This window comes from Moschus berezovskii, chromosome 15 (assembly GCF_049115385.1).
Source record: "Moschus berezovskii isolate FMDL1 chromosome 15, NW_MosBer_1.0, whole genome shotgun sequence".
In the NCBI taxonomy this organism is placed as follows: domain Eukaryota; kingdom Metazoa; phylum Chordata; class Mammalia; order Artiodactyla; family Moschidae; genus Moschus; species Moschus berezovskii.
In genome coordinates, this window is record NC_142474.1 from 16,337,785 (window position 1) to 16,363,525 (window position 25,741).

The window sequence follows — 25,741 nt, forward strand, 5'->3', positions numbered from 1 at the left end:
AGACTTGCAACTAGTAAGGAGAGTGAATCAATCATCAAATATGTCCCCCCAAAGAAAAGCCCAGGACCAGATGGATTTACTGAGAATTCTACCAAACATTTAAAGAAGAATTAATGCCAATACTTCTCAAACTTTTCCAAAATATTAAAGAAGAGGGAACACTCCCAAACTCATTTTGTGAGGCCAGTGTTACCCGGATATCAAAGTCAAAGACAGTACAAGAAAAGAAAACTACAGGCCAATATCTTTGATGACTATAGATGCAAAAATCCTCAACAAAATACTAGCAAATCAAATTCAACAGCTCATTAAATTGATCATACAACATGACCAAGTGGGATTTACCTGTGTGGGGCAAGGATGGTTCAACAGATGACAATAACACCATACTGACAGAATGAAGGATAAAAATCACATGGTCATCCCAGTAGATGCAGAAAAAGCACGTGACAAAATTCAACTGCCTTTCATGATAAAACACCCAACAAACTAGGAAAACAAGGAAACTACTTCAACCTAATAAAGGCCATATATGAAAAGCTCTCCAGAGATATCCAGTGGTGAAACAGTGGAAGCTTTTCCCTTAGGAATAAGGCAAGATGACCACTAATCGCCACTTCTATTCCACATAGTACCAGAAGTTCATGACCCAGCAATCAATCCGGGACCCAGGTTGCTGCAGGCTCTGTCACCTTCAGGACATTTATCTCAAGTTACCTTGGGTGTGAACATTTGGCTGGGGGCGGGGGAGGGGGAGAGAGAGAGAGTCAGACTCATATGGGGGTGTTTATGGGCTACATCTGGAGTGGCATAGATCACCTCTGCTCACATTCCATTTGCCAAAGCTTGGTTACAAGGTAATATCTAACTGCAAGGGAGGCTGGGAAACAGTTATGCACCCAGGAAGAAGGAGAAATGGATTCATGACTAGCTATCAAGTTAGACTCTTTCCCATCTGCTCTTTTTCAGCTGAGGAAACTTGGGCTCAGAAAGGTCCTAGGTCACTGTGAGTAAAGAGAAATTAAGAGATGCAATCTATATATAGTTGACAAAGCAGGAAACAAAAGTACAGATGTAATTTCTGAAATTACAAACTGACCAATAGAGAAGCCAAAGATATGAAGCTACTGGGAATTCCCTGGTGGTCCATTGGTTAGGACTCAGTGCTTTTGCTGCTGTGGTCCCATTCAATCCCTGGTTGGGGAACCAAAATCTTGCAAGCTGTGCAGTGAGACACACCCCCCTCCAGAAAATGAAGTTACATAGCTTTCTTGAGAGAGGGACTGTAAATGGGGTGGCTAAATGAGTTGTTGGCATATAAATGTTCAGTTGAAGTTCCTTTGTGTTCATTGCTGCGTAATATTCCATTGTGTGACTATTTCACCCTGTGTCCATCCACTGCTGATGGACATTTGGGTCATTTTCAATTGGAGGCTGTGATGACGAGTGTACATGAACACACCAGTAAGTGTCCTTGGTGAACATATGAGGGCATTTCAGTTGGGTGTATGATTGCTGGGGCATAGCCACGTTCAACTGTAGTAGGTCATTCCAATGGTTGTACCAACTTACGCTCCCACCATCAGCAGATGAGTGTTCCCGTTACTGCACATTCTTGCCCATACTTGGATTTTGTCAGGAGGCGTTCTTAGAGAGCCCCCCCTTTTCTTTATTTACTTGGCTGTCTCAGGTCTCAGTTGTGGCACCTGGAGGCTTCTCTAGCTGTGGTGTGTAGGCTTAGGTGCCTCATGGCGTGAGGGATCTAGTCCCCAGAAGAACAAAGCCCAGACCTCTCTCTGAGCCAAGTTGAATTCTTTACTATACAACCCTCCTCAAGCAAACGCTGTGATCCTGAGGGAGCCCGTTCTTCTGTACACTCAGGAAGAGCAGGGAGGGTGAAGAGGAGACTGAGAGCAAATACCCAGCTGCTAAACTGATGGAAGACTCTCTTTAAATGACCGAATTCCATTTCTGGACATTTATTTCATGGATGAGCTGGCTCCTGAACATGTGTGGATGCATGAATAAGAAATAATGTATGGATAAGGTTATTCCCTGAAATATTATTTATTGTCATGAGTTCAGCTGAGTTGGAGAGCTGGGCTGCCACCTGGGCTGTCAGTGTAGTTGATTAAAGCAACAACAAGCCCAAATGAAAGTCACAGTGAAGCCTTTAGTCACTCAACCCAAAATATAAGCAAGAGGCTCAAACCAGAGAAAGCACCAATGCCCCTGTTCCATTTCCTCCACTGGACAGCGTGCAGGTGGGGCAGGGGGATTGGTGTAGACATTGGGGTCATCTCATTGATGGGGATCCCCAAACGGAAGCCTCTGGCAGGTTTCTGGACCCTGAGCCAGGGGGTGGGAGTGGGAAGGGTGCTGAGAGTGGACAAGTACTGAGCATGTGTCATTAAGGGTTTCCCTGGTGGCTCAGTGGTAAAGAATCCAGCTGCCAATGCAGGAGACGTGGGTTCCGTCTGTGGGTTGGGAAGATTCCCTGGAGAAGGAAGTGGCAACCCACTCCAGTATTCTTGCCTGGGAAATCCCATGGACAGGGGAGCCTGTCGGGCTACAGTCCATAGGGTTGTAAAAGAGTCAGAGGAGACTTAGCAACTGAACAACAACAACGAGTCATTGTAGGGAAAAGTCTTCAAGGGTCCCCGCTTCGCTCTCTGATAGGGTCCTTGGCAGAGGCATCTAAAGACCTTGGCCCGAGGTTTCAGGTAAAGAGACTTAGGAATGAAGGCTTCTGGGTTAGGAATGCACATATGCAAGGTGCATGCCAAGCCAGGGTGTCTGAGTCTCTGCAGCTCCCCTGGGGACTGCAGTGAATTGACTGGGCGCCAAGACTGGCGTGGGGAGGGTAGTTTTCCTCCACGAGGCCTGTCAGGTCAAGCCTTTGTCATTGCCTACAGTAAGGCCTCAGAAATCTCACGTAAGTTTTTGGGTAAGTGCTCAGTTCAGTTCAGTCGCTCAGTCGTGTCCGACTCTTTGCGATCCTATGGACTGCAGCATGCCAAGCTTCCCTGTCCATCACCAACTCCTGGAGCTTACTCAAACTCATGTCCATTGAGTCAGTGATGCCATCCAACTACCTCATCCTCTGTCGTCTGGACTTCAGTTAAAATGAGGAGTTGGGCTTCTCACTTATAAAAGCCAAGTATTGGAAACAACCTAAGGACCAGTTGATAGTGGGTTGGTTAAAAAAATTGTGGTTCATCCTCACCAGGAAATCCAATGCATCTTTAAGAAAGGGGAAGTTGTCTGGGTGTGTACACAAATATGGATCAGTGTGAGGCTGTAGGAGGGCTCTTGGGAAGTTAGTGAAGAGGGGAAGAGGCCCTTCGTAGCTAGGAAGAGCATCTCCAGGGTGGCATCTTAGTTTGCGTGGGGTGAAGTCTATAGCACAATGGCTATCAGTGGTTCTTCTATAGTCTCTTGATGGTTCTTCGATAGCCCAGATTTCTGACTGTTAATATTAGCATATGCTGTCTCAAGGTTGAGATGCTGAGGATACTTGCATATCTATAGTCAGACTTCAGGGTGTCAGAACCTGCTAGAGGACCCCAGGGCTGGCAATGTTGGCTCTGGAGCCACCCCAGCAAGACACGATGACCGTCTAACTTGAGGCTCTGCTACTAAGTGAATGTGTTTAGTCTCACTGGGTAGAAAATGGCTTTTCCTTGCTTTGTGAATGAGAAATTCTTTGTACTTTCATAAATAAGTGCTTGTTTCCCCTGTCTCATAGCAAACCTGGTTGACCCACACTCATCAAGTACTGGGCTTCCCCAAGTCCTTTCTTGGAGCCATTCCTTGGAATGCCCTGGAATAACCTAGAATGCTATGAAATGAGGACTTGCTTGCAAAGTAGGCTGAGTTTCTTAAAAATATGCAGAGGAGGGATACCTGGTGGTCCAATGGCTAAGATCCCTCCCTCCCAGTGCAAGGGGCCTCTGTTCGATCCTTGCTGGGAGAACTAGATCCCACCTGCTGCAACTAAGAGTTCACATGCCACAACTAAGACCCGGTGCAGCCAAACAAATAAACGTTAAAAAATTAAAATATGCAGGGGAGACCAACCCATGGCTTTTACAAGCAATGTGGCAAACAGTCGCATATCACATCCAGAAGCTTGGGCCCATATGCAGTCCCCACCTATCTTACTAGTCAGTCATGCCAACCTGAGTTCTACTTGCTGGCACTTATGTTTCTTTGCCCGAGAGGTTTCTACGAGTGCCAGAGCCCACTCTGTCTACACTAGAAGAACCGGAGAACTAATGTCCTCCAAGAGATCCCCTCAACCAGTGACAGATGGGAGATGATGTACCGCATCCTGGCAACCTTGGTCCTTGGGTGGATCCTCTGGGAGGGTCCAACACTGGCTCCCAGGGTCCCAGGGTGGATTAAGGTGGAAACTGGTTTGGTCATGAATCTTTTGAACTTTAGAGTTTAAAGCCTGCTTTTCCTTCTCCACTCACTTCCTCTCCTCTGCTGGTTACTTCCTGGGATCCTCTTCCCAATAAACTACTTGTCCCCACCTCCTTGTCTCAGAGTCTGCTTCCACGGAGCCCAGAGGAAGGCAGGTGGTAAATGCATCAGCTGTTTACCAGGACCTGGTTATACCCTATTCTTCCCCCACCCCTGGAAGCTGGACATAAACCCACTGTGTCCCTAGTCACCATGCAAGGAGGGGTTCCCAGCAAATTTGACACGTGAGGACTTTGAGAGCCCTTGCCCTGGGGCCCAGAGCAAGTGTGTTGGGATCAAGACTGACCCTTTCCACCATAAGACAAAGTTCTGAAAAGCAGGCACCGGAGCTGGTCTGTGCTGCTTCTCCTTTCCCTGTGCTGGCCAGCTCTGGGCCTACAAACAGGAGATGCTTAGTAAGGATGTCCAGGCAATAATCACTGAATCCCCAGTAGGACTAAAATAAATCCTTTTACATGGATCAACTAATATCCTCATTATAATAGTCCTGGGTCATTGATACTATTATTAACATCCTTATTTTATAGGATAAAGTGGGGGAAAGGGGAAAGGGACCTGCCCAAGTCCACTTGGCCAATGCTGGATGAAGTCAAGCCCTTCACAGTCCATCACTGGGGCGGATGATGGTGGTGAACAAGTGCACAAAAAGGATGAGGTGAAGCCATGGCTTACCCCACCGCCGGCTGGGTGACAGTGCATCATCCCAACTTGGAGTTCATCTCTGTCACACACAGGGTGAATGGGTCTATTCCCTGTGAATTATCTGCTAGCCGGCAGCTCCATCCATCTGCTCAATAACACAATTAAAAAAATATCCAGCAAGCTTTCTGAATCCCAGTCCCTGGGGGCCCAACTATATAACTTGTAAATGACTCTTTGGTAAAGTCTGATCAAAGGTAGGTTGTTCAGTAATCAGAAATCACGGCTTCTTCCTTCAGGCTTGAGACTCATAAACAGCAGTTGAATGAGCTTTATATTTGGGTTGGACCCAAAACCTAGACAGATCCATTTCCTCCTAATTTACACCAGTTTCAATGCAGGAAAAGCAGCGGGAGGCTGAGTTTTTGCTCTGGGAGATCCCCTGGTTCCTCTGTCTGTAGCAGGCAGAGAGGGAGGGAAGGAGGGGGGCATATTGAAAGGAGCCCATGAACTGTCCGTGAACTGAGATAGAAAAGTGCCTGAGAAAGCCAGCATCAGCACCAGCTCCAGGGCTGGGCAGGGATCAAAATCCCATGTTCCCTCATGGAGGTTTCCACAACAGCGGTGCTGAGAAATGAGAATGCAGTCAGGGCTCATCCTTGGAGACCACAAAAGGAGCTGACCATCCAAAGACCCTTTAGGTAGCAGAGGGTGGGTGGTACGGCAGTTCAGCTGAAGTACCAGGTGGTTCTTTCATTGAGCCATTCAATAAATATTTACTGAGGACCTACTAAGTGCCAGCACTCTGCTAGGCACAGATTTGGCGGTGAATAAAAAAGACAGCGGCTGCCCTTAAAGATAGGACAGGTTGGTGGGTGAGGATGGTCTCTTCTGGTGGGAAAGGAAAGTCTGGAGTCAGAGAGGGCGTGGGTGCCCCTGCTGAAAGGGTAGCGGCAGAGGCCAGGTCCCCACGGCTGATAACAGAGACGTCTTCATCTTCCCAGAATCTCCAGGGAAGTGCTGCACATCTGGAAATGCAACTTGGCGATCCAGCTGTGGCCTCCAAGCCCTGTCTTTCACCTTGCCCTCAAACTCTCAGGTACCGAACGTTGGTCCCCAAAAACAGGAAGTCCTAGGAGAGACAAGACAGGATGGGATGGTGAAAGCATCCTCTACTCCAAAAAGACGCATCTCTGATTTAAAGGGAGGCCTACATCTGGGGAAGCACATGCTCTGTCAGAAACCAGGTCAGCACATAAATCGAGCGTGTGTCTCTGTCCCCAAGGTCTCCATAAAGCACAGCTTTTGCCGGCTACCTTCTCTAAGGTGGCAATTTATCTGTCATTTCCCAAGCTGCTGCTTTCTGGCAGACCTCATAAATGTCCTTCATGTCACCTAAATTCTCTCTCCTTGGCAAATAACACAAAACTGTGAGCTGCTGGGGTTTACTCTCCTACCCCCTCGTAAGTCTCCATCACCTACGGCACGGGAATTCTGAACTCAGAGCAAAATCCAATTCTTTCCCTGGTTTTTGGGGTGAAAACACATTGGCAGAGTTGACCTCAAAATTCGAATGCGTGTGATTATATATACAGTTGACCAGTTGTTCAATGAGGGTTAGGAGCGCTGATGCTCCATGGGTGGAAAATCCATGTAGAGCTTACAGTCAGTCAGCTCTCTGTACCCATGCTTCCTTGCATCTGTGGTTCAGCATGCCCAGATTCAACTAGCTGTGCAGATGGCGTAAAAACTTAGTATTTACTATGGGGAAAAAAAGAGCTTCCATGATAGCTCAGTTGGTAAAGAATCCACCTGCAATGCAGGAAACCCCAGTTCGGTTCCTGGGTCGGGAAGATCCACTGGAGAAGGGATAGGCTACCCACTCCAGTATTCTTGGGCTTCTCTTGTGGCTCAGCTGGTAAAGAATCCACCAGCAATGTGGGAAACCTGGATTTGATCCCTGGGTTGGGAAGATCCCCTGGAGAAGGGAAAGGCTACCCACTCCAATATTCTGGCCTAGAGAATTCCATGGACTGTATAGTCCATGGATTTGCAGAGTTGGATACAACTGAGTGACTTTCACTTTCACTTTTCATTGAAAAAAAAATCTGAATATAAGCGAATCTGGGGACTTTCAAACCCATGTTGCTTAAGGGTCAATCTAACAAATCTTCTAATGACTTCCATTATGCCAAACAGCTAAAAGCTCTAATCTTCACAAGAGCCCAGTGAGGTTTGGGCTACACCTCATTTGACAGAGGAGAAAACTGAGGCCAGCTGAGTGAACTGTCACTCAGCCCTTGCTTTCAACAATGATCTGTCGCACTCCTTACAAACTCTCAATAAGGGTTGGATGTTGACTAGCTCTGGGTCCAAAAGGGCTCCAGACATTTGTTTTTCAAATGTGCCAGGTGATGTCTGTTTCAGTGTTTCTGATCACTCTGCTGCCTGACACTCTGTTCAGTAGCTGTTATTTGCTGGATGTTGACTATGTATCAGGCACAAAGCAGTATGTCCTTAAATGCTCACAAAGCTGCTAACCCAGTCATCCCACCTCACAGATGCGGTTCTAGAAAGATAACCTGAACCGTGGGGCACCGAGGGCACATAAAATGCTCGGCCAGAATAGTGGAGAGTCTAATGAAGAATAAGACATATTCCTCAGTATTCAAATAGTTATAAATGATGGTTCATGGCATGGTTGGGACAGTATTCAACACAGGTGGAGAGGAGACTCAATTGCAACAAAAAGAAAAAAAGAGAAGAAAAAAACAAGTCAGAGCTAGCAAGGCAACTATCCAAAACAAACAATTTCAAAAAGTGCTTAGAGAAAACAACAGGCTGGAAGGAAGGACATCATAAGTCAGGCTGTGGGTGTGGTGGGGCAATGGGTTTATGAGGGTCAGCACACCAAACATGAATCCATGACAAACTTCTTCCACTTAAGTAATTAGAAGAAATTCTGTTCTATTCCACTTTATTCTATTCCTTTCCATTCCATTCCATTCTATTCCATTCTATGTTTTGGCCATGCAATGAGGCTTGTAGAATCTTAGTTCCCTAACCAGGGATTGAACATGGGCCCTCAGCAGTGAAAGTGCTGAGTCCTAACCACTGCACCACTAGGGAAATCCCAAGAAATGAGAAATTTCAAAAATGTAAAAATGCCTTTCAGAACCTGAACTGTTGGTATGTTTAGGGCTGCTGTATTTTCAAAATGAGCTCATCCTGAGGTTCCCCTTGGTCACCCATGGTGGGGGTGGGGGTGGAAAAGTTGTGACACAGATTGTGTCAAATCCTTCCTGCCCTAATAAAGGACACTTTATTAGTTGCCACTTATAAAGGACATGTGGATGTCTTCATGACATCCCAGCTGACCCCAAATTGTTCCACCCCTGTCCAGGCTTTCCCAGTTGCAGGGCTGGGCTGGGTCCCACCCCCTGAGTTATAGCCTGCCAACCCGGAAAGCTCACCAATCCCATCCCCAAATCCTCAGAGGCCCCCTGAACCCACTGACCTTGTGGATCTGAAGAATGGGGTCGTAGAGCTGAATTTTCTTTAGCAGAGGGAGGGGGAAGCCTTCTGCCAACTTATCTGGAGGGTAGAGGCAGAACGTTGGGAGATTGGTTAGTAAATAATTATGGAGAAAATTTTACCAAAAAAAGTTCCTCTCTGCAAACTCCATACACAGTATATTCCCATTTAATTATAACCAAAGATTGGGATTACTATTCTCAAGTTACAGATAAGGAAACTGAAGCATAGAATGGCCAAGTAACTTGTGCTAGGTCACACAGCTAGAAAGTGGAAGAACTGAAGCTTGATGCCAGGCAGGCTGACAGGAGCCTGAACTCTCAGCCACGGTGCTCTGTGGAGGTAGAGGCAAGGATGGGGCAGTGTCCACTCATGATAAGAAGCTAGTGGGTACTTGCTCTTGGCCGCCTACCTGTGTCCTGCTTTCTACTGCAGCCAAATGAAGCAGGGCCTCCTGGAAAGAGGGTTTAGGTCTTTAAGCTTTAGTTTTTGACTAAGGAGTTGGCAACTGACTGGGAAATGTAAATTTAGAGGTGGACAGGTAGCTCAAGTGGTAAAGAATCCTGCCAATGCAGGAGCCACAGGAGACGTGTGTTTGATCCTTCAGTTGGGAAGATCCCCTGGAGAAGAAAAGGGCTACCCACTCCAGAATTCTTGCCTGGGAATTCCCACGGGCAGAGGAGCCTGGCGGGCTACAACCCATGGGGTCGCCAAGAGTCGGACACGACAGCATGCACGCGCCTTGCCTTGTGCTCTCATGTTAACTTGGTTCTCAGTCTTCCACCTGTCACTTCAGGGTGTGTGTGGGCACTTCTGTGAGCCCTTCTTTCTCTCTTAGGAGGAGGTTTCCTGTGCTCCCCAAACTGCCCGTGTCCCCAGCCCTCAGAACCGTGAAGATGAGGCAGACTTCAACACTCCCATCTCACAGACAGGCCACTGAAACTGAGAGGATAAGTGACTCGCCCAGATCATGCAGCCTGCAGGAGAGCCCTGGTTCCAGCTTTCTTTTCCCCGAAGAGCAGTGTCCACTCTTGACTTAGAAAAGTCCATAGTGATTCTTACCATTGATCTTGGGGTAAAAGTTGTTGAGAAGGTAATAATTGAGCAGTGCCTCCAACAGCTCCACCTAGTGGAGAACAGGAGAGGTACACCGTAACCACATGTACTATCTTGCCCACCAACAAACCTACAAAGAGCCACCCTTGGGGGTGGGTGGTTCTGTAACTGCTGACATGGCAAAAGGCTTGAAAAAAAGAAAAAGCAAATTTCAGGTAGATACCAACATCATGCTATTGCTTCATAAAATAAAACTATTTTGAGATGCACATTCATATGTGTACAAAGCAATAGAAAAATTTGGAAGACTACGCAACCACCACGCCTACACACTCTTTCCTCTAGGAAGAACATCAAGGTTTGGCTTAGCCTCAAATTCAGTATTTAATTTTTCTTTTTGCAGTGAAAATGTTTTCCGAAATCACTTATATAACAAAAAATGATTTTAAATTTGAAACAAAAATTATGAAACCCAACTTTTAACACTCATTGTGTGCCAGGTATAGGACTCAGAGCATGATATATATATATATATATTGGATTCACTATAAGTCTTCAAAGTTAATATTAATGCCTCCATTTCACAGGTAAGAAAATTAAGGCCCACGTAATGAAAGTGACTTTCTAGAAATTGAATCCAGATTTATATGAATCTACAGGTCTTGTTTTTTACAGTCGACGTTGATGCTGATTGCAGCTATGAAATTAAAAGATGCTTACTCCTTGGAAGGAAAGTTATGACCAACCTGGATAGCATATTAAAAAGCAGAGACATTACTTTGCCAACAAAGGTCCGTCTAGTCAAGGCTATGGTTTTTCCAGTGGTCATGTATGGATGTGACAGTTGGACTGTGAAGAAAGCTGAGCCCCGAAGAATTGATGCTTTTGAACTGTGGTGCTGGAGAAGACTCTTGGGAGTCCCTTTTACTGCAAGGAGATCCAACCAGTCCGTTCTAAAGGAGATCAGTCCTAGGTGTTCATTGGAAGGACTGATGCTGAAGCTGAAACTCCAATACTTTGGCCACCTCATGCGACGAGTTGACTCACTGGAAAAGAGTCTGATGCTAGGAAGAATTGGGGGTGGGAGGAGAAGGGGACGACAGAGGATGAAATGGCTGGATGGTATCACTGACTCGATGGACATGAGTCTGAGTGAACTCCGGGAGTTGGTGATGGACAAGGAGGCCTGGCGTGCTGTGATTCAGGGGGTCGCAGAGAGTCGGACACGACTGAGTGACTGAACTGAACTGAACTGAGCAGGTCTGGTTTTTACAGTCGACGTTGGGAACACAACTTTAAACAAATATTCATTTAGTTTAAAATACCTTTTTTGGTTGTGCTGGGCCTTCGTTGCTGCGCGTGGGCCCCTCTCTAGTTGTGCTGCGCGGGCTTCTCGCTGGGGCGGCTTCTTTAGTTGCAGAGCACGGGCTCCAGGCGCATGGGCTTCAGTACTCGCAGCGCTCGGGCTTGGTTGCTCCGTGGCGTGTGAGATCTTCCTGGAGCAGGGATCGAACCCATGTCTCCTGGATTGGCAGGCGGATTCTTATGCACTGTTCCACCAGGGAAGTCCCAGGATGACTTTCTGTGACTCTTTACATATGAATAATTTACTTCACGGCACGTTTTTACATGCCACGCGTGGATGCAGTATTAGTGTGCCATTGTTCACTTCTTCCTTCATTCTCGGAAAGGAGTCATCCTTCGGTGTCTCTGTGAGCAGCGTCTCTCTCACACTTATGTGTTTATGTCCTCTTGTACCTTAGGGAGAGTCTGGTCAGTGGAGGGCAGGTACAAGGGGGTCTGAGAGGACCAGTATCCATAGGATGGTGAAAAGGTAGCCAGCTGCTGTAGGTTAACTCTTTCCATCTCTTCCTTGACCTGTGAGGAGGAACATCACCCCATTTCCCTTCTTCAGGAATCTCTCCTTGAGCGTTTCGGCCCACGCAAATCTTCCCATTCTTTTTTCTCCTTTCACATGGGGCCGTTTCCCTATGGCCACGTTTTCCTCTTTGTGGAAATCGTCTCTCGGTTTTGCCTGCTCTGCCATCAATTCCATTTGTTTAAATAATAGAATTCCTATTTTCTTCAGGGGAATGCTCCATTCCTGTCTCAGTCCACGTGGTTTGGGACTGCAAATCTTGGTTCTGGGAGTGTAGGTGAAGCCCATGCTGGTTGATTGGCTTTGTCTAATTTCCAGCCAAGATGTTTGGCTAAAGATGGGCACTTGATTAAGAATAATCCAATGAGGACTAGCACATGATCTTTTTTTTTTTTTTTAAGTAAAACTACAGGAAATTTGGGAATTTTCCACCAATGGGAAGAACCTGCCTGAGAATGAAGCCAACAGATGAAAGCAGAATGGAGAGACAGAGATTCTTCTCTTAATATATATATATATATATATATGTTCTTTTTTCTTTTTAAATATTCATGAAAAATTCTTTAAATTCTATAGTGCGCTACAGTTTTCTGAAGTTTCACACACATGATTTCATATAGTCCTATAATAACTTCCCCTGCCTTTTCAAATTGATGCACTAATCTGAACACCTGGATCCAGCTGTGCCTGAAACCTCAAGCCTTAGCTTTTTTATTTTTGTTTTTTAGTATATGATCCTATTCATTCCTCCTCTTTGCTTAAGACACTTTTAGTTAGCCTTTTTTCCCCTTGCAATGAAAAGAATTCTGTCCACCAAATGATTTAATTGTACACTGTCTAATATTGGGAGGCAACTGTTCTTCTGCCCTATGTTTCACATCCTCAGGGACTTCTATGATTTCTAGGGCCGAGAATAACTCTTCTCCTTCTCTATTACAGGTGCCAAAGCATTGCTTAGTAAATACTCTAAATTATCACCCTAATCATTTCTTAAATAAAAACAATAGTAACTTACACTGAATAGTCCAACTTTAGATTCTTTCAGTTCCACTTGTATCCTATAACAAAACAGAGAAGATTCAGAGATGTGGGCATTATGTTCAAGGGAAACCTAATGTGGGGCTCCCCCAGAAGAAGGAAACACCAACTGGAGAAGGCATAGGGCCAAGGGTGTGGTAGAGTGAATGCGAAAAAGATTATTGAGGAACCAAAAACAATGATACGACCTCACTGGGAATACTTGCAGAGGGGAAGTGTGCAGTGTAAAAGAACTCAATCTCTGTAATTTCAGGAAGTCAATATTGCTAATGTCTAAAATTCATAGATAAAGGAAAAGCAATAAATTCTTTAGAAGTTTGGAAGTAATGGTGGAAAGGAAGTTTACGGAGACAGAACCAGTAGGGGAAAAGTTGGACTAAAATTTAAGTTTGTTTCCCCACCAAGTGGTGGGCCCTAAGGTTAAAGGGGGATCCAATTATATCAGTTCGAGTGAACTCCGGGAGTTGGTGATGGACAGGGAGCCCTGGCGTGCTGTGATTCATGGGGTCGCGGAGAGTCAGGAGACAGGACTGACCGACCGAACTGAATTGAACTGAACTGAATTATATCCCTCCTCCAGCTGCACTGAATCAGCTGCAGTGTCAGATGGAATGAGCCCAGTTGAGCGCCCCCACGTGGCAGTAAGCTGACTTACTTTCCTGGCTCCAAGAATCCAGTAATCTTGCTGGTGTTGAAGGTCAAAGTGGCAGACACGTTAGTGGCCTGGAAATTCCAGTAAAAAGAAGCAGGTCTAAATGAAGGAGGTTGCCATGTACAGGATGCATAACTATGAGAACTGGCTGTCTCCTCTAAACAAATACCTCACTGAGTTACAGCAGGAACTTGCCCACTGGACTGTAGGTTACCAGGAAGCTCATCGTAGGTGCTAAGAAACGTTTGAACTTGGACTTGAACATTTTTACTTGAAATTGCTCTCTATGATGGGCTTCCTAGGTGGCTCTAGTGGTTAAGAATCCACCTGCAATGCAGGAAATCCAGGTTCGATCCCTGGGTTGGGAAGATCCCCTGGAGGAGCGCATGGCAACCCATTCCAGTGTTCTTGCCTGGAGAACCCCATGAACAGAGGAGCCTGGAGGGCCACAGTCCACAGGGCCACAAAGAGCTGGACACGACTGAAGTGACTTAGCGTGGCATGGCGGACTACGATAGCAATTAAGCTTTGAACAGACTCCCAAGAGAAGATGTACAGCGCTTTGTTGCTCCATCGTGTCTGCCGTTTTGTGACCCCATGGACTGCAGCCCACCAGGCTCCTCCATCCATGGGGATTCTCCAGGCAAGAACACTGGAGTGGGTTGCCATGCCCTCCTCCAGCGGATCTTCCTGACCCAGGGATTGAACCCAAGTCTCCTGCATTGCAGGTGGATTCTTTACTGTCCGAGCCACCAAGGTACAGAGGCTTATCTCTGGAGAGCTCTAAAGGGATCCTTTCTAGCTATCTCAGGGCCAAGATTCAGCTCTAAGAAATAACAACAGTAATAATAATAAATTATGTTTTAATTTAAAATATATTGATGACAATTTTGATAACAATGACAACCATTAAATTGCACATACAACATCTGGGAGCAATTGTAACTGTTTAGCTGTTAAATCTGGACTTCTCCTTATGGACTCACTTAGTGGAACAAACATACATTAAGTAAATAAACCTGCAAAGAGCTACAGAAGTATCTTGACATAAGTTCTATGAAGAAAAAAATAGGATGCCATAAGAAAAAAGTGAAAGTGTCTTAAGATAGATCAGGGATAAGGGCAATCAAAAAAGGCCAACCTTGGGACTTCCCTGGTGGTCCAGTGGTTAAGAATCTGCCTGCCAATGCAGGGGACGTGGGTTCGATCCCTGGTCTGGGAACTAAGACCCCACATGCTGTGGGGCAACTAGGCCTGTGCATCACAACGACTGGAGACAGCATGCCCTGGAACCTGTGCTCTATGACAATAGAAGCCAGCGCAATGAGAAGCTTGGACACCGCAACTAGAGAGTAACCCCCAGTCGCTGCAACTAGAGAGAGCCTGTGTGTAGCAATAAAGACCCATAGCAACCAAAAGTAAATAAATAAACTTAGGAAAAAAGAAGAGAAAGGCCTATCTGAGGATCCTTAAGTTGAGATCGATCTTAAGGAATTAACCAGATGGTCAGTGCGAGGAAGAACCAGCAGGAAAAGGCAACAACATTTGCAAAGGCTTTGAACCTTACCACACCGAGCCGGAAGACAGGCTCCTTGACGGAGTTGGGCAAGAGCACAAAGGCCTCGATCTCCATCTGGGCGGTTGTGGACAGATTCCCAGGGCTGAAGTTCAGGCACGGGGCAGAGATCACTGCTCCCTGGAGCTCCAAGTTCATGTTGGGGTACAGTCTGGCTATCTGAGGGTGGAATGAAGAGATTATGTCAAGAGAAGAAAATAAGCAGGTTTGCTGGGACAACCTGGAGGGAGCTAGAGCAAGCTGAGACCACCTGTTGGTTTAATTTCCACAAAATGCTCTGTGCCTAGTTCTCTTAAAGGTATCACTGGACATCATTCCATGTCAGACATATAGAGCCTGCACTGTTTATCTCCTGGCTGAACTGTATTCTATTCCACTGTGTGTGGGTACTGCAATTAATCTAATCTTATTGGGCATCAAGTTGTCTCCAAAGTCTTGCCTTTTAATGACTACGCCCCTGTGTACCCTTGGCTATTATTTGGGGGGATATATTCCCTGCGGAGTCCAAGGGCAAGAATATTTTTAAGGCTTCTTCCAGGTATTGCCAAACTCCTCCAGAAAGGTTGGACTGAGTTTTTTCACTCCACACCCCTCCCTGGGCAATTGGTGAGAGCTAGTTAGAACTGGACATGGAACAACAGACTGGTTCCAAATAGGAAAAGGTGTACGTCAAGGTTGTATATTGTCACCTTGCTTATTTAACTTATATGCAGAGTACATCATGAGGAACGCTGGGCTGGAAGAAGCACAAGCTGGAATCAAGATTGCTGGGAGAAATATCAATAACCTCAGATATGCAGATGACACCACCCTTATGGCAGAAAGTGAAGAGGAACTCAAAAGCCTCTTGATGAAAGTGAAAGAGGAGAGTGAAAAGGTTGGCTTGAAGCTCAACATTCAGAAAACAAAGATCATGGCATCTGGTCCCATCACTTCATGGGAAATAGATGGAAAAACAGTGGAAACAGTGTCAGACTTTATTTTTGGGGGCTCCAAAATCACTGCAGATGCTGATTGTAGCCATGAAATTAAAAGACGCTTGCTCCTTGGAAGGAAAGTTATGACCAACCTTGATAGTATATTAAAAAGCAGAGACATTACTTTGCCAACCAAGGTCCGTCTAGTCAAGGCAATGGTTTTACCCGTGGTCATGTATGGATGTGAGAGTTGGACTGTGAAGAAGGCTGATCGCCGAAGAATCGATGCTTTTGAACTGTGTTGTTGGAGAAGACTCTTAAGAGTCCCTTATACTGCAAGGAGATCCAACCAGTCCATTCTAAAGGAGATCAATCCTGGGTGTTCATTGGAAGGACTGATGCTAAAGCTGAAACTGCAATACTTTGGCCACCTCATGCGACGAGTTGACTCACTGGAAAAGACTCTGATGCTGGGAAAGGTTGGGGGCGGGAGGAGAAGGGGACGACGGAGAATGAGATGGCTGGATGGCATCACCGACTCTGTGGACATGAGTTTGAGTGTACTCCGGGAGTTGGTGATGGACAGGGAGGCCTGGCATGCTGTGATTCATGGGGTTGCGGAGAGTCGGACACGACTGAGCGACTGAACTGAACTGAACTGATTGCTTCTCTAGAACCTGTGTGCCCAGCTCCCCTCCCCCGACTCTGATAACTGCATATGCCCATGTTTTTGAGATATGACACACCTAGATTCTAGCATTTAAAAAGTTCTGGCAATTTTCTGTTTAATTAAAATTTAATTTGGGGTCAAGAGTGTTCCATGTAGTGGGGGAAGTTGGTGGAGGAAAAATTCCATGAGGCTTTTAGCTATGCAAATATAAAATCTACATTCTATTGTGAAAGGGAGATGTTTAGAAGGTTGAGGAGGTAGATCACTTTACCTCAGAAGGATAGCTGAGCTGCTTCTGTGTCAGGTTGATTATGATGTGAGCGGGAAGTGGGGGAGGAGTTTCCTCCTCTTTCTGGGGAAAAAGGGCTGTTGAAGCCAGGATGTGGCCAAGGTCCCTCTAAAGCTAGTGCCAACAATATGGTGGCAGGTTGGGCTGCTGTGGGGTTCTAAGGAGAGAAAGGGCCTGCTGTGGGGGTGCCTTACGGAGGGAGGTGACCCAGGTACTGCAGTATTTGAAGTTTAACAATTTTCCCACCATTGTAATTCCTCTCAGCCATCATCAAGCCTTCTGAAAGGAACTTTAAACACTACTGCCTATCTGAGCTGCATCTTAAGGGGACTCAGAAGGTAGAGGAGAAGACAGGTAGATTTCTATGGGATTAAATGAGATGTCGCACGTAAAGAGCTTAGTCCAGCAATGGCAGAGCTACAGGGTTATTCACTGTGTCACTCATGCAGCAAAGAAAAAATGCACATGTCCTTCCATGGGAAACTGGATTCTCAAAATATGGTCAATCCATAATACAATGGCAGACCCGGATTCCCAGGAAAACAAGAGTGAGGAAGCTTTTTATTTACCCATACAGAATCATCTCCTGGTACAGTAGGGGAAAAAGTAAGGCGAAAACTGGTGTGTAAAACATACCTCCATTTGCATAAAAAAACAGAGGAAAGACAAATAACATTTGTTCGTATATACACAGAATCTCCCCAGAAGGGTGTGTGCAATCTGATAATATTGACAGATTTGGGGTGTGAACTGGATGTTTAGGGGATAGGAGTGGATGGGAATTTTCACTCTATAATCTTTTAGGTCTTTTGAATCTTGAACCATGAGAATTTATTATCCATTCAAAAAATAATTTTTGTAATGCACCAAGAACAGGGCCTGACCCCTACTGCACCCTCTGTAATTGCTTGGTGTCCTTAATTGGGGTACATTCTGTGAGGCTTGTCAGTATTCCTTGGGATTGTCAGAGATCATCAGTAAGAGACTGGGTGGCCTGTGGTCCCAGGAGACACAGGGTTTGGGCCTCTGTCATTTTGACTTTGAAGGGAAACCTGTAGCACCCCAGCCTTCACTGGGGACCCTGCTGCGGGCCTTCTGGCTCTTGCTCAAGCTGAGAGGAGGGTGGAGGTTTTAAAGAATGCCCCTGAAGGCTTTGGGGGCTCAGCCTGCACCCTGAGGGCTAAGGGAAGCCTTACCCTGGGAACGAAGGCACGGAAGGACTTGGTGTTCAGTCGAATGTTAGAATCAGGCGGAACCTGCAACGAAGGGACACAAAGAAGTTTTAGGTGCTCTGGCCAGAGCTATAGGTCTGAAGAGAGATGGCGAAGTGGGCGGGTATTTAATAATGTAGCTTCTTGACTGCTTGCGGTTACCATGGCAACGACGAGATGCTTGTTCTTCATTCACCGTGAGCACATGAATCCCTGGGGTCCTGGCTACTCTCCTTGGGGCGGAGGTGACATGCAGGACTCAATCAGAGGATCCACAAGAGTGAGATTTGCAGTCTCACAGACCTAGTTTTGACTCTAGGCTTTGTTACTATGTAATCACAGCTGAGTCCCTTTCCCTCTCTGAGCCTCAACTTCCTCACCTATAAAATGGAGATAATTATGTGTGTGCGTGTATGTGTGTGTGTGTATGTGTTAAGCTGCTTCATTTGTGTCCAACTTTTGTGACCCCATTGACTGTAGCCCACCAGGCTCCTCTATCCGTGGGATTCTCCAGGCAAAAATACTGGAGTGGGTTGCTAGGCCTTCCTGCAGGGAATCTTCCTGACCCAGGGATTGAACCCGCGTCTCTTACGTCTCCTGCATTGGCAGGTGGGTTCTTTACAACTAGTGCCACCTGGAAGTCCCAGAGATAATTATAGTTCCAACTTACTGGGTTATTGTGAGGGCTAAATGAAATGGTGAATATAAGGCATCTAGCCCAAGGCCTAGCACATAGTGGGTGTCCAGTAAAACACAGCTACTGTGATCCCTTCCCTGAAGGAAAGGTCTGTACCACAGGTGGGAAGCGTGACTCAAATATGACAAGAGAGGTAAATGACCCTGGCGTGGATGAGAAATCATTCAAAGGACAAATGCCACTCCATCCATCACTACTGGTCTCCAATTTATTATCAGGATTGGCTGGACCATCCAATTTGGATTGCATTGTGCTTCCTCCACCATCCTGACATGGTACACGAGGCTTCAGCTTTTACAAAGAGCTCTAAGAAATAGCTGCCTAAAATCCAGAAGTATGAAAGAAACGGAAAGAAATTTTCATGATGTGATCACTATAAAATGTAGTAACCTTTATACAAAGCCACGTTGGAGACAGTTGTTTTAGAGGTAAATGCTAGGCGACGTTTTCTCTCCTTTTTCCTGTGAATCCCTAAATCCTGTACTCTTTCCATTTTGACTACGAGAAGCACCCACACAGATCTGTGATTTAAAAAAAAAAAAATTGATGGGTCCTGTGTCTTCATAATTGTGCCTTACTTTTAACATGGTCTTTATTTTCTATTCTATGAAACCTTATGAATTTATCAGTTCATGAATTTATCTATTATCCTGCCTCATTCACTAATATCTTTAAAACTCCACAAACCATCAGGATGAAAGAAAATATGCATGAAGACAACAGATCTAGGGACTTCCCTGGTGGTCCAGTGGTTAAAAACCTGCTTTCCAATGCGGGGGACACAGGTTCAATCCCTGGTCAGGGAACTAAAATCCCACATGCTATGGGAAAACTAAGCCTGAATGCTACAAATACTGAGCCCATGTGATCTAGAGCCCATGCTCCACAACTAGAGAAGCTCCTGTGTGCCACAAGGAAGACCCAGCACACACACACACACACACACAGATAATGGATCTAGACAGGAGGGAAAAGTAAAACATAGACAAGCAAGCCAGAAAATCTTCCACAATTGTTATAATGGAGAAAGAACTTTGAGCTTCCTGGCTGCCAAAGTGAAAAGGGAAATTGTGCTAACATATTTTTCCCGCTCTTGATCTTTTTTCTGAGTTATAGTTTACTATTTCACTAATGTAAATCGGTGGAAAGGGAAGAGGAAGGAAGACCAAGTGACGAAGTCATTTGTGAGAGCTATTCTGCGGTGATTCTCACCATGTCATCCGTGATAGTAAAGTTCAGGAATCCCGCTTTATGATAAACTAGGCTGGCGGTGTTGAAGGCATAATCGGAGATGGCAAAGTAGACCATTCGGCTGTGTTCCTCAGGAAGGTTCATGGCAGGAGCAAGGAAGGCAACTGGGGAGTGGTCATCTCGGCTAAAAATTTCTCCCTAGAGAGAGAGAGAGAATCCATTTGAACTTTTCTAAGTCTATCCCAGTGCAAGACACCTGGGCTAGGAGCCTATAGAGTCTGATGAGGGAACACAGGCTAGAGACACTGCCTGAAATTCCACCATTAAAGATGTTTTCCTTGGAATCTTAAAAAAAAAAAATGATGCAAATGAACTTGTTTACAAAATGGAAGTAGAGTCACAGATGTAAGAAACAGACTTACAGTTACTAGGGGATAAGGCAGGGGAAGGGATAAGTTGGGAAACTGGGACTGACACATATACACTGCTATATATAAGACAGATAACTAACGAGAACCTGCCATATAGCACAGGGAACTCTGCTCAGCACTCTGTAATGATCTATATGGGAACAGAATCTTTAAAAGGCAGTGGATGTATGTACATCTGTAACTGATTCACCTTGCTGCGCACCTGAAGCTAACACAGATTGTAAATCATCTATGTGTGTGCTCAGTCACTCAGTTCTGTCTGAACCTTTGTGATCCCATGGACTGGGGCCTGTCAGGCCCCTCTTGTCCATGGAATTTTTCAGGCAAGAATACTGGAGTGCGTTGCCATTTTCCTCCTCCAGGGGCTCTTCCCGACTCAGGGATTGAACCCACGTCTCCCACACTGGCAGGTGGATTCTTTATCACTAGAGTTACATGGGACACTCAAATCAACTATACTCCAATAAAAAAAATTTTTTTTAAAAAAAGATGCTTTCCTTTGGGTCAAAGTGTATGTCCAGGATCCCCTAATGAAACACTCACCAGAAGCTTTGGTGTTTTAACCTATAGGACCTCTTGGCCAGCTCTTCAATGCCATCGAGGGCCAGCTCTGGTTAATCTCACCTGCATGGTGGGATAGGTGAAGGAGTGGAGCAGGGGGTGGGGGAGGAAGGAAGTTTCAAGGCCTAAGTGATGTAAGACACCATGGGAGGATCCTGGCTCTGGGAATACTCCCCACCACTCCATATTGCCCTGCCCTTGACACAGTGGGAACCATGTGCTGAGGGAATGCCACACTGGGGTTGGACCCACTCAAGCCCCTGACCCAGGACCCTTACCTTGAACTTCACATCCAGCGTTTGGGCTGTTGCTTGAGGGGCCCCCATTAAGCTGTAATCAAGGCCAGCGAGATGATCAATCTCTGTTGTGACTGTGAACCAGGGGGAAGGACAGAATTAGGAGGCAGGCCATGCAGAAGTGGTTAGGGCTCTGGCTGAACCACACTCTCTCTGCAGAGGTCTCCAGAGCCTCTCCACCTTAAGACCCTCCACCCAGCCCAGTGCTGGGGCAAAGAGCTCCTTCACCAAGAAGGAGACGACATGGTTTCTTCTGTTTCACTGATGGTTTAGCCGCAAGGGGACTGGTGTGCTTAGCCCTGAACCTGAGCAGTTTCCAGAGTCTTACACATACACACACATGCACACGCACAGCCTGAGCACAGGAGGAGCTCGGGTCTGGCAGCCCCTCCATACCCAGAACTTCACACCAAGGCAGACATACGAAAGGGAAAATTCTCCAACCGAAGATATTGCTCTTCAAATTTATAACCAAGACCTTGATCTTCAAGGAAACCAGCCTCCTACCAATACCAACCAAATAACCAGGAAGGTGAGGCCACGTTCAGAGGACCCAGAGACTCCCCCCACCAAGGCCTTGGGGGGCAGGAGTTCTCTGTCCCATGCGCTGGGGCATCTGTGCCCATGTGGGTCTCTGCTGAAGGGGGTCAGCAGTGAGTGTGGAGGCCTGGGGGCGAAGGCATCAGAGAACACCTCCAAGTGTCTAGGGACTGTCCCTGCCAACTTTACCTGTGTAGACTAGATCTGGGGCCTCTGCTTGTAGAGAACTGTTCTGCAGGTACACTTAAACATTTAGGTGAAGAGGTGGTATGAGATGCTCTCTGTCCCGCTGTTGGCAATAGGAAAGGATGACAACAAACATACCTGTCCAGCAGCTGGGGGTTCATTAAATAAATGGAGACACATCAGTAAGATAAAATACTGTGCAGTTATTAAAATGAAGTCTAGGGACTTCCTTGGAAGTCCAGTGGTTATTGGTTACTCCACGCTTCCACTGCAGGGGCACAAGTTCGATCACTAGATTGGGGAACTAAGATTCTGCAAGCTGAGTGGCATGACCCCCCCCCCCAAAAAAAAAATAAGGTCTATAGAACCATTTTGGAAACCTGTTTGGCAGGATCTGGTAAGGCTGAACCTAGGCACATCACAGGAACCTGTAATTTCTCTCCTGCGTATATACCCTAAGATGCATGTCCATATGAGTTAGAATATGCACAGCAGCACTATCCACAATGATTTAGAACTGAAACTACCCAAATGGCCTTCAACAGGTCTTTAGATAAATAAATGGAGAGACGTTATGGCTGATTCACGTTGTTGTACGGCAGAAACCAATACAACAGTGTAAAGCAATTATTCTCCAAATTAAAAAAAAAAGGAAAGACATGGACACAGTGGATGACACAGCAGGAGAGTGAATGAACTCACAATACGGAACAATATGGATTGACCTCATATTTTACTATTTTTTTAAGATTTTCTTTATGTGAACGATTTTTAAAGTCTTTATTGAATTTGTTACAATATTACTTTGGTTTTATGTTTTGGTTTTTTGGCTGCAAGTCATGTGGGATCTTAGCTCCCCAACCAGGGATTGAACCCACACCCCCGGCACTGGAAGGTGAAGTCTTAATCACTGGACCACCAGGGAGGTCCATGGAGTGACCTCATATTTTAAAGTTGAGCAGAGAAAGCCTTCTGCTTTTGATAAAAGACTGTGATTACTGTATAGGTCCATTCATGTACAAAGTGCAAAGCTGATCTTTGCTGGAAGAAGTAGGGAGGATGGTCACCCTTGAGGGCTGGGTAGTGCCAGAAGGAGACATGAGTGGACTCTGAAAGGCCAGTCATGTTCTGTATATTGATCTGGAAGCTGATAAGTGTGTGTGCTCAGTTTGTGAAAAAATTTTAAAAACTCCACTTACAGTTTGAGCACTTTTTTCTCTGTACTGACTTCCACAAAAACGCTTTTAAAAATCAGATCAGTTTATATGTACTGATGGAAAAAGATCTCCAAGGTAACAGGTTACAGAAGAACAATGTCTCTACTACTACAGACTAATGTCTATATTCATAATTACGCACATTCACATATATTCATGAACAAAACGAACACATATGTGAACGTATGGTGGTGTTGGTGGTTTAGCTGCTAAGTCGTGTCTGACACTTTGTGACCCCATGGACTGTAGCCAGCCAGGTTCCTCTGTCCAGGCATTTCCCAGGCAAGAATACTGGAGTTTATTTCTCCAGGGGATCCTCCCAGACCAGGGATTGAACTCCTGTTTTGCAGGTGGGTTCTTTTACTGATGAGCCACCAGGGAAGCCCATGTGAATGTATATTCATATGCTTATGTATGTGTATATTTATGTTTGTACATGCAAAGGAAATAACAGAGTACACACTCAAAACAGAGTTTACCTCTTGGAAGAAAATTTGGGAAGGAAAGGGGACTTTTAATTTTTACTTTAAACACTGCTGCTCCATGTAAGGTTTCATAAGGTACATATTAATGTATGTACTTATAAAAATTAATGAAAATCAAGGATGGGTGGAGTGCCCTACCTGGCAGAGTTTGGAGATAAGGCTGTAGCTCAGAGGTCACCGAGTCCTGAATAATTTCGCAAATCTGAAAAATATGGGAAAAGAAAGCCCAAGTGAGTTTGCTGACTTTGGTCTGGCCCTGTGCTAACTGCTTCAGTCCCATTTCACATCTTTGCTAGTTGGTCACTGATTCTACAAAAATTTATGTGCTTATGATGTGCCAGGTACCGAGAAAATAGAAATGATCAAAAACATATCTGCCCCCACGTGGACCCCAATAGGATCCAGTTGAGCCTGTTAAAGTCCATCACAGGACTGGAAATCAGAGCTGGGTAATTGCCTATGCAGCCGGATGGGGCAACGTGGCTGGAGGCACTGCCTGAAACTCTGTCATGAAAGACCTATTCCTTTGGGAAGCCCTAGTCTCTCAGGGTCTAGAATTGGACAGCAGAATTAGATAGTAAGCAGCAATAACCACACAAATAAGTGTATACTTAATGCAGATACTTCTTAACAGATTAGCTGGATGGATCAATAGTCCTTGTGTTGCCGAGTCCAAGCTTGCTCTGCTTGCTGAACGCTGAACAACAGGCCAATGGATTGGAGACAGGTAGTAAGACAAGGAATATGTTATTCGGAGAGCCAGCTGACCAAGAAGATGGCAGACTAATGCTTCAAAATAGCCATCTTCTCAGGGTCTGGGTGTGGGGTTCTTTTATAGATCAGAGATGGGGGAAGATGAGGAAACAAAGTAAAAAGGCCACTGATCTTGCAAATATCTCCTAGAATGGCAAGCCTTGGAAAGGAGATGTGTTAATTTCTTCCTTCATGCCATCTACAAGTGGACCAGGGTTCTGAACAAAGGTACTTTAATTTAACAGTCAGGCAGAGGGGCAGGATTCTCTGAGGCAGGCCATTACATACAATAACAAAAGCGAGGAAAAGCAAGTCAAAGAACCAGTTCCAACACAGAGGCAGAATTGGCTTTTCCCTGCAACACTTGTTTCCCTAGATGCTTGTGGAAGACTGAATCCTCCCATCCAACAGGCTACCACACATAGTAAACCCTCCGAATTTGTTGCCCCAGTTAAATTGTGTGCTTCTCAAGAAATGGAAATGTGTATTCTCAAACCTGTTTGCTTTCCTTGCTATTGCAATCACTCAAATTGTTTCTTATGTAGGGACTTCCCTGGTAATCCAGTGATTAAGAGTCCATCTTGCAATGCAGGGGATGTGGGTTCGATCCCTGGTTGGGGAACTGAGATGCTGTGGGGCAACTAAGGCTGCACACCACAGCTACAGAGCCCGTGTGCCACAACCAAAGACTCCGTGTGCCACAACGAAAGATCCCACCTGCTGAAACCAAGACCCGATGTAGCCAAATAAATAAATATTAAAGATTCTTTTTTATGTAAACCCATGAAATAATGACTGAGAAAAGAGTTGCTTCTCTGAAAAGCCTATGGTAAGTGCTTTGGAAAGTGAGTTGCTTAAAGAAAAGCTTACCAGGAAAACAATTATGAAAATATGGAAGGATTCTGCATGGAGATCGCTTTGCAAACATCTCTAGATTCTCACCGTGGTTAAAGAAATCTAAGCCGGAACCTGTGGCTGATGCATGTTAAATGTTAGAAGGACAGTGCTAGGACAGTTAAGAGACCGTTTACAAAGAATGGTTCTGTGTCTTAGGTCAAAGGAATATGCATTTCCTGTTTCTTGAAATATTTGGATTCATATGTAAATATTTTCTTTGTTCAAGGCTGTGTGAGTGAGACAATAATAAATATTTATTTTTATTTTTGGCTGTGCTGAGTCTTCATTGCTGCTCGCGGGCTTCCTCTAGTTGCAGAGAGCCGGGGCTACTCTTTGTTGCAGTGCCGGGCTTCTCATTGTGTTGGCTTCTTCTGTTGTGGAGCACAGGCTCTAGGGCACACGGGGTCAGTAGTTGCAGCTCCCAGGCTCTAGAACACAGGCTCAATAGTAGTGACCCACGGGCTTAGTTGCTCTGCTGTACGTGGGATCATCCCAGACCAGAGATTGAATCCATGTTCCCTGCATTGGCAGGCCGATT

At 45.6% G+C, this 25,741-nt stretch overlaps 1 protein-coding gene across 1 annotated transcript in view; it reads right to left on the minus strand.

The window, feature by feature from the left end:
• Positions 1-4,981: 4,981 nt before the first annotated feature.
• Positions 4,982-25,741, minus strand: part of LBP (lipopolysaccharide binding protein) — a 34,188-nt gene continuing 13,428 nt past the window's right edge. Inside the window, exons 6-15 of the mRNA XM_055425659.2 lie at positions 23,692-23,755; positions 21,108-21,199; positions 19,859-20,035; positions 17,935-17,994; positions 14,854-15,021; positions 13,290-13,357; positions 12,612-12,654; positions 9,724-9,787; positions 8,645-8,721; positions 4,982-6,259 (exon numbers count right to left, since the gene is read on the minus strand). Of these exons, the coding sequence (XP_055281634.2) occupies positions 6,215-6,259; positions 8,645-8,721; positions 9,724-9,787; positions 12,612-12,654; positions 13,290-13,357; positions 14,854-15,021; positions 17,935-17,994; positions 19,859-20,035; positions 21,108-21,199; positions 23,692-23,755 (858 nt within the window). The 3' untranslated portion in view covers positions 4,982-6,214. The remainder of the gene's footprint in view (positions 6,260-8,644; positions 8,722-9,723; positions 9,788-12,611; positions 12,655-13,289; positions 13,358-14,853; positions 15,022-17,934; positions 17,995-19,858; positions 20,036-21,107; positions 21,200-23,691; positions 23,756-25,741) is intronic.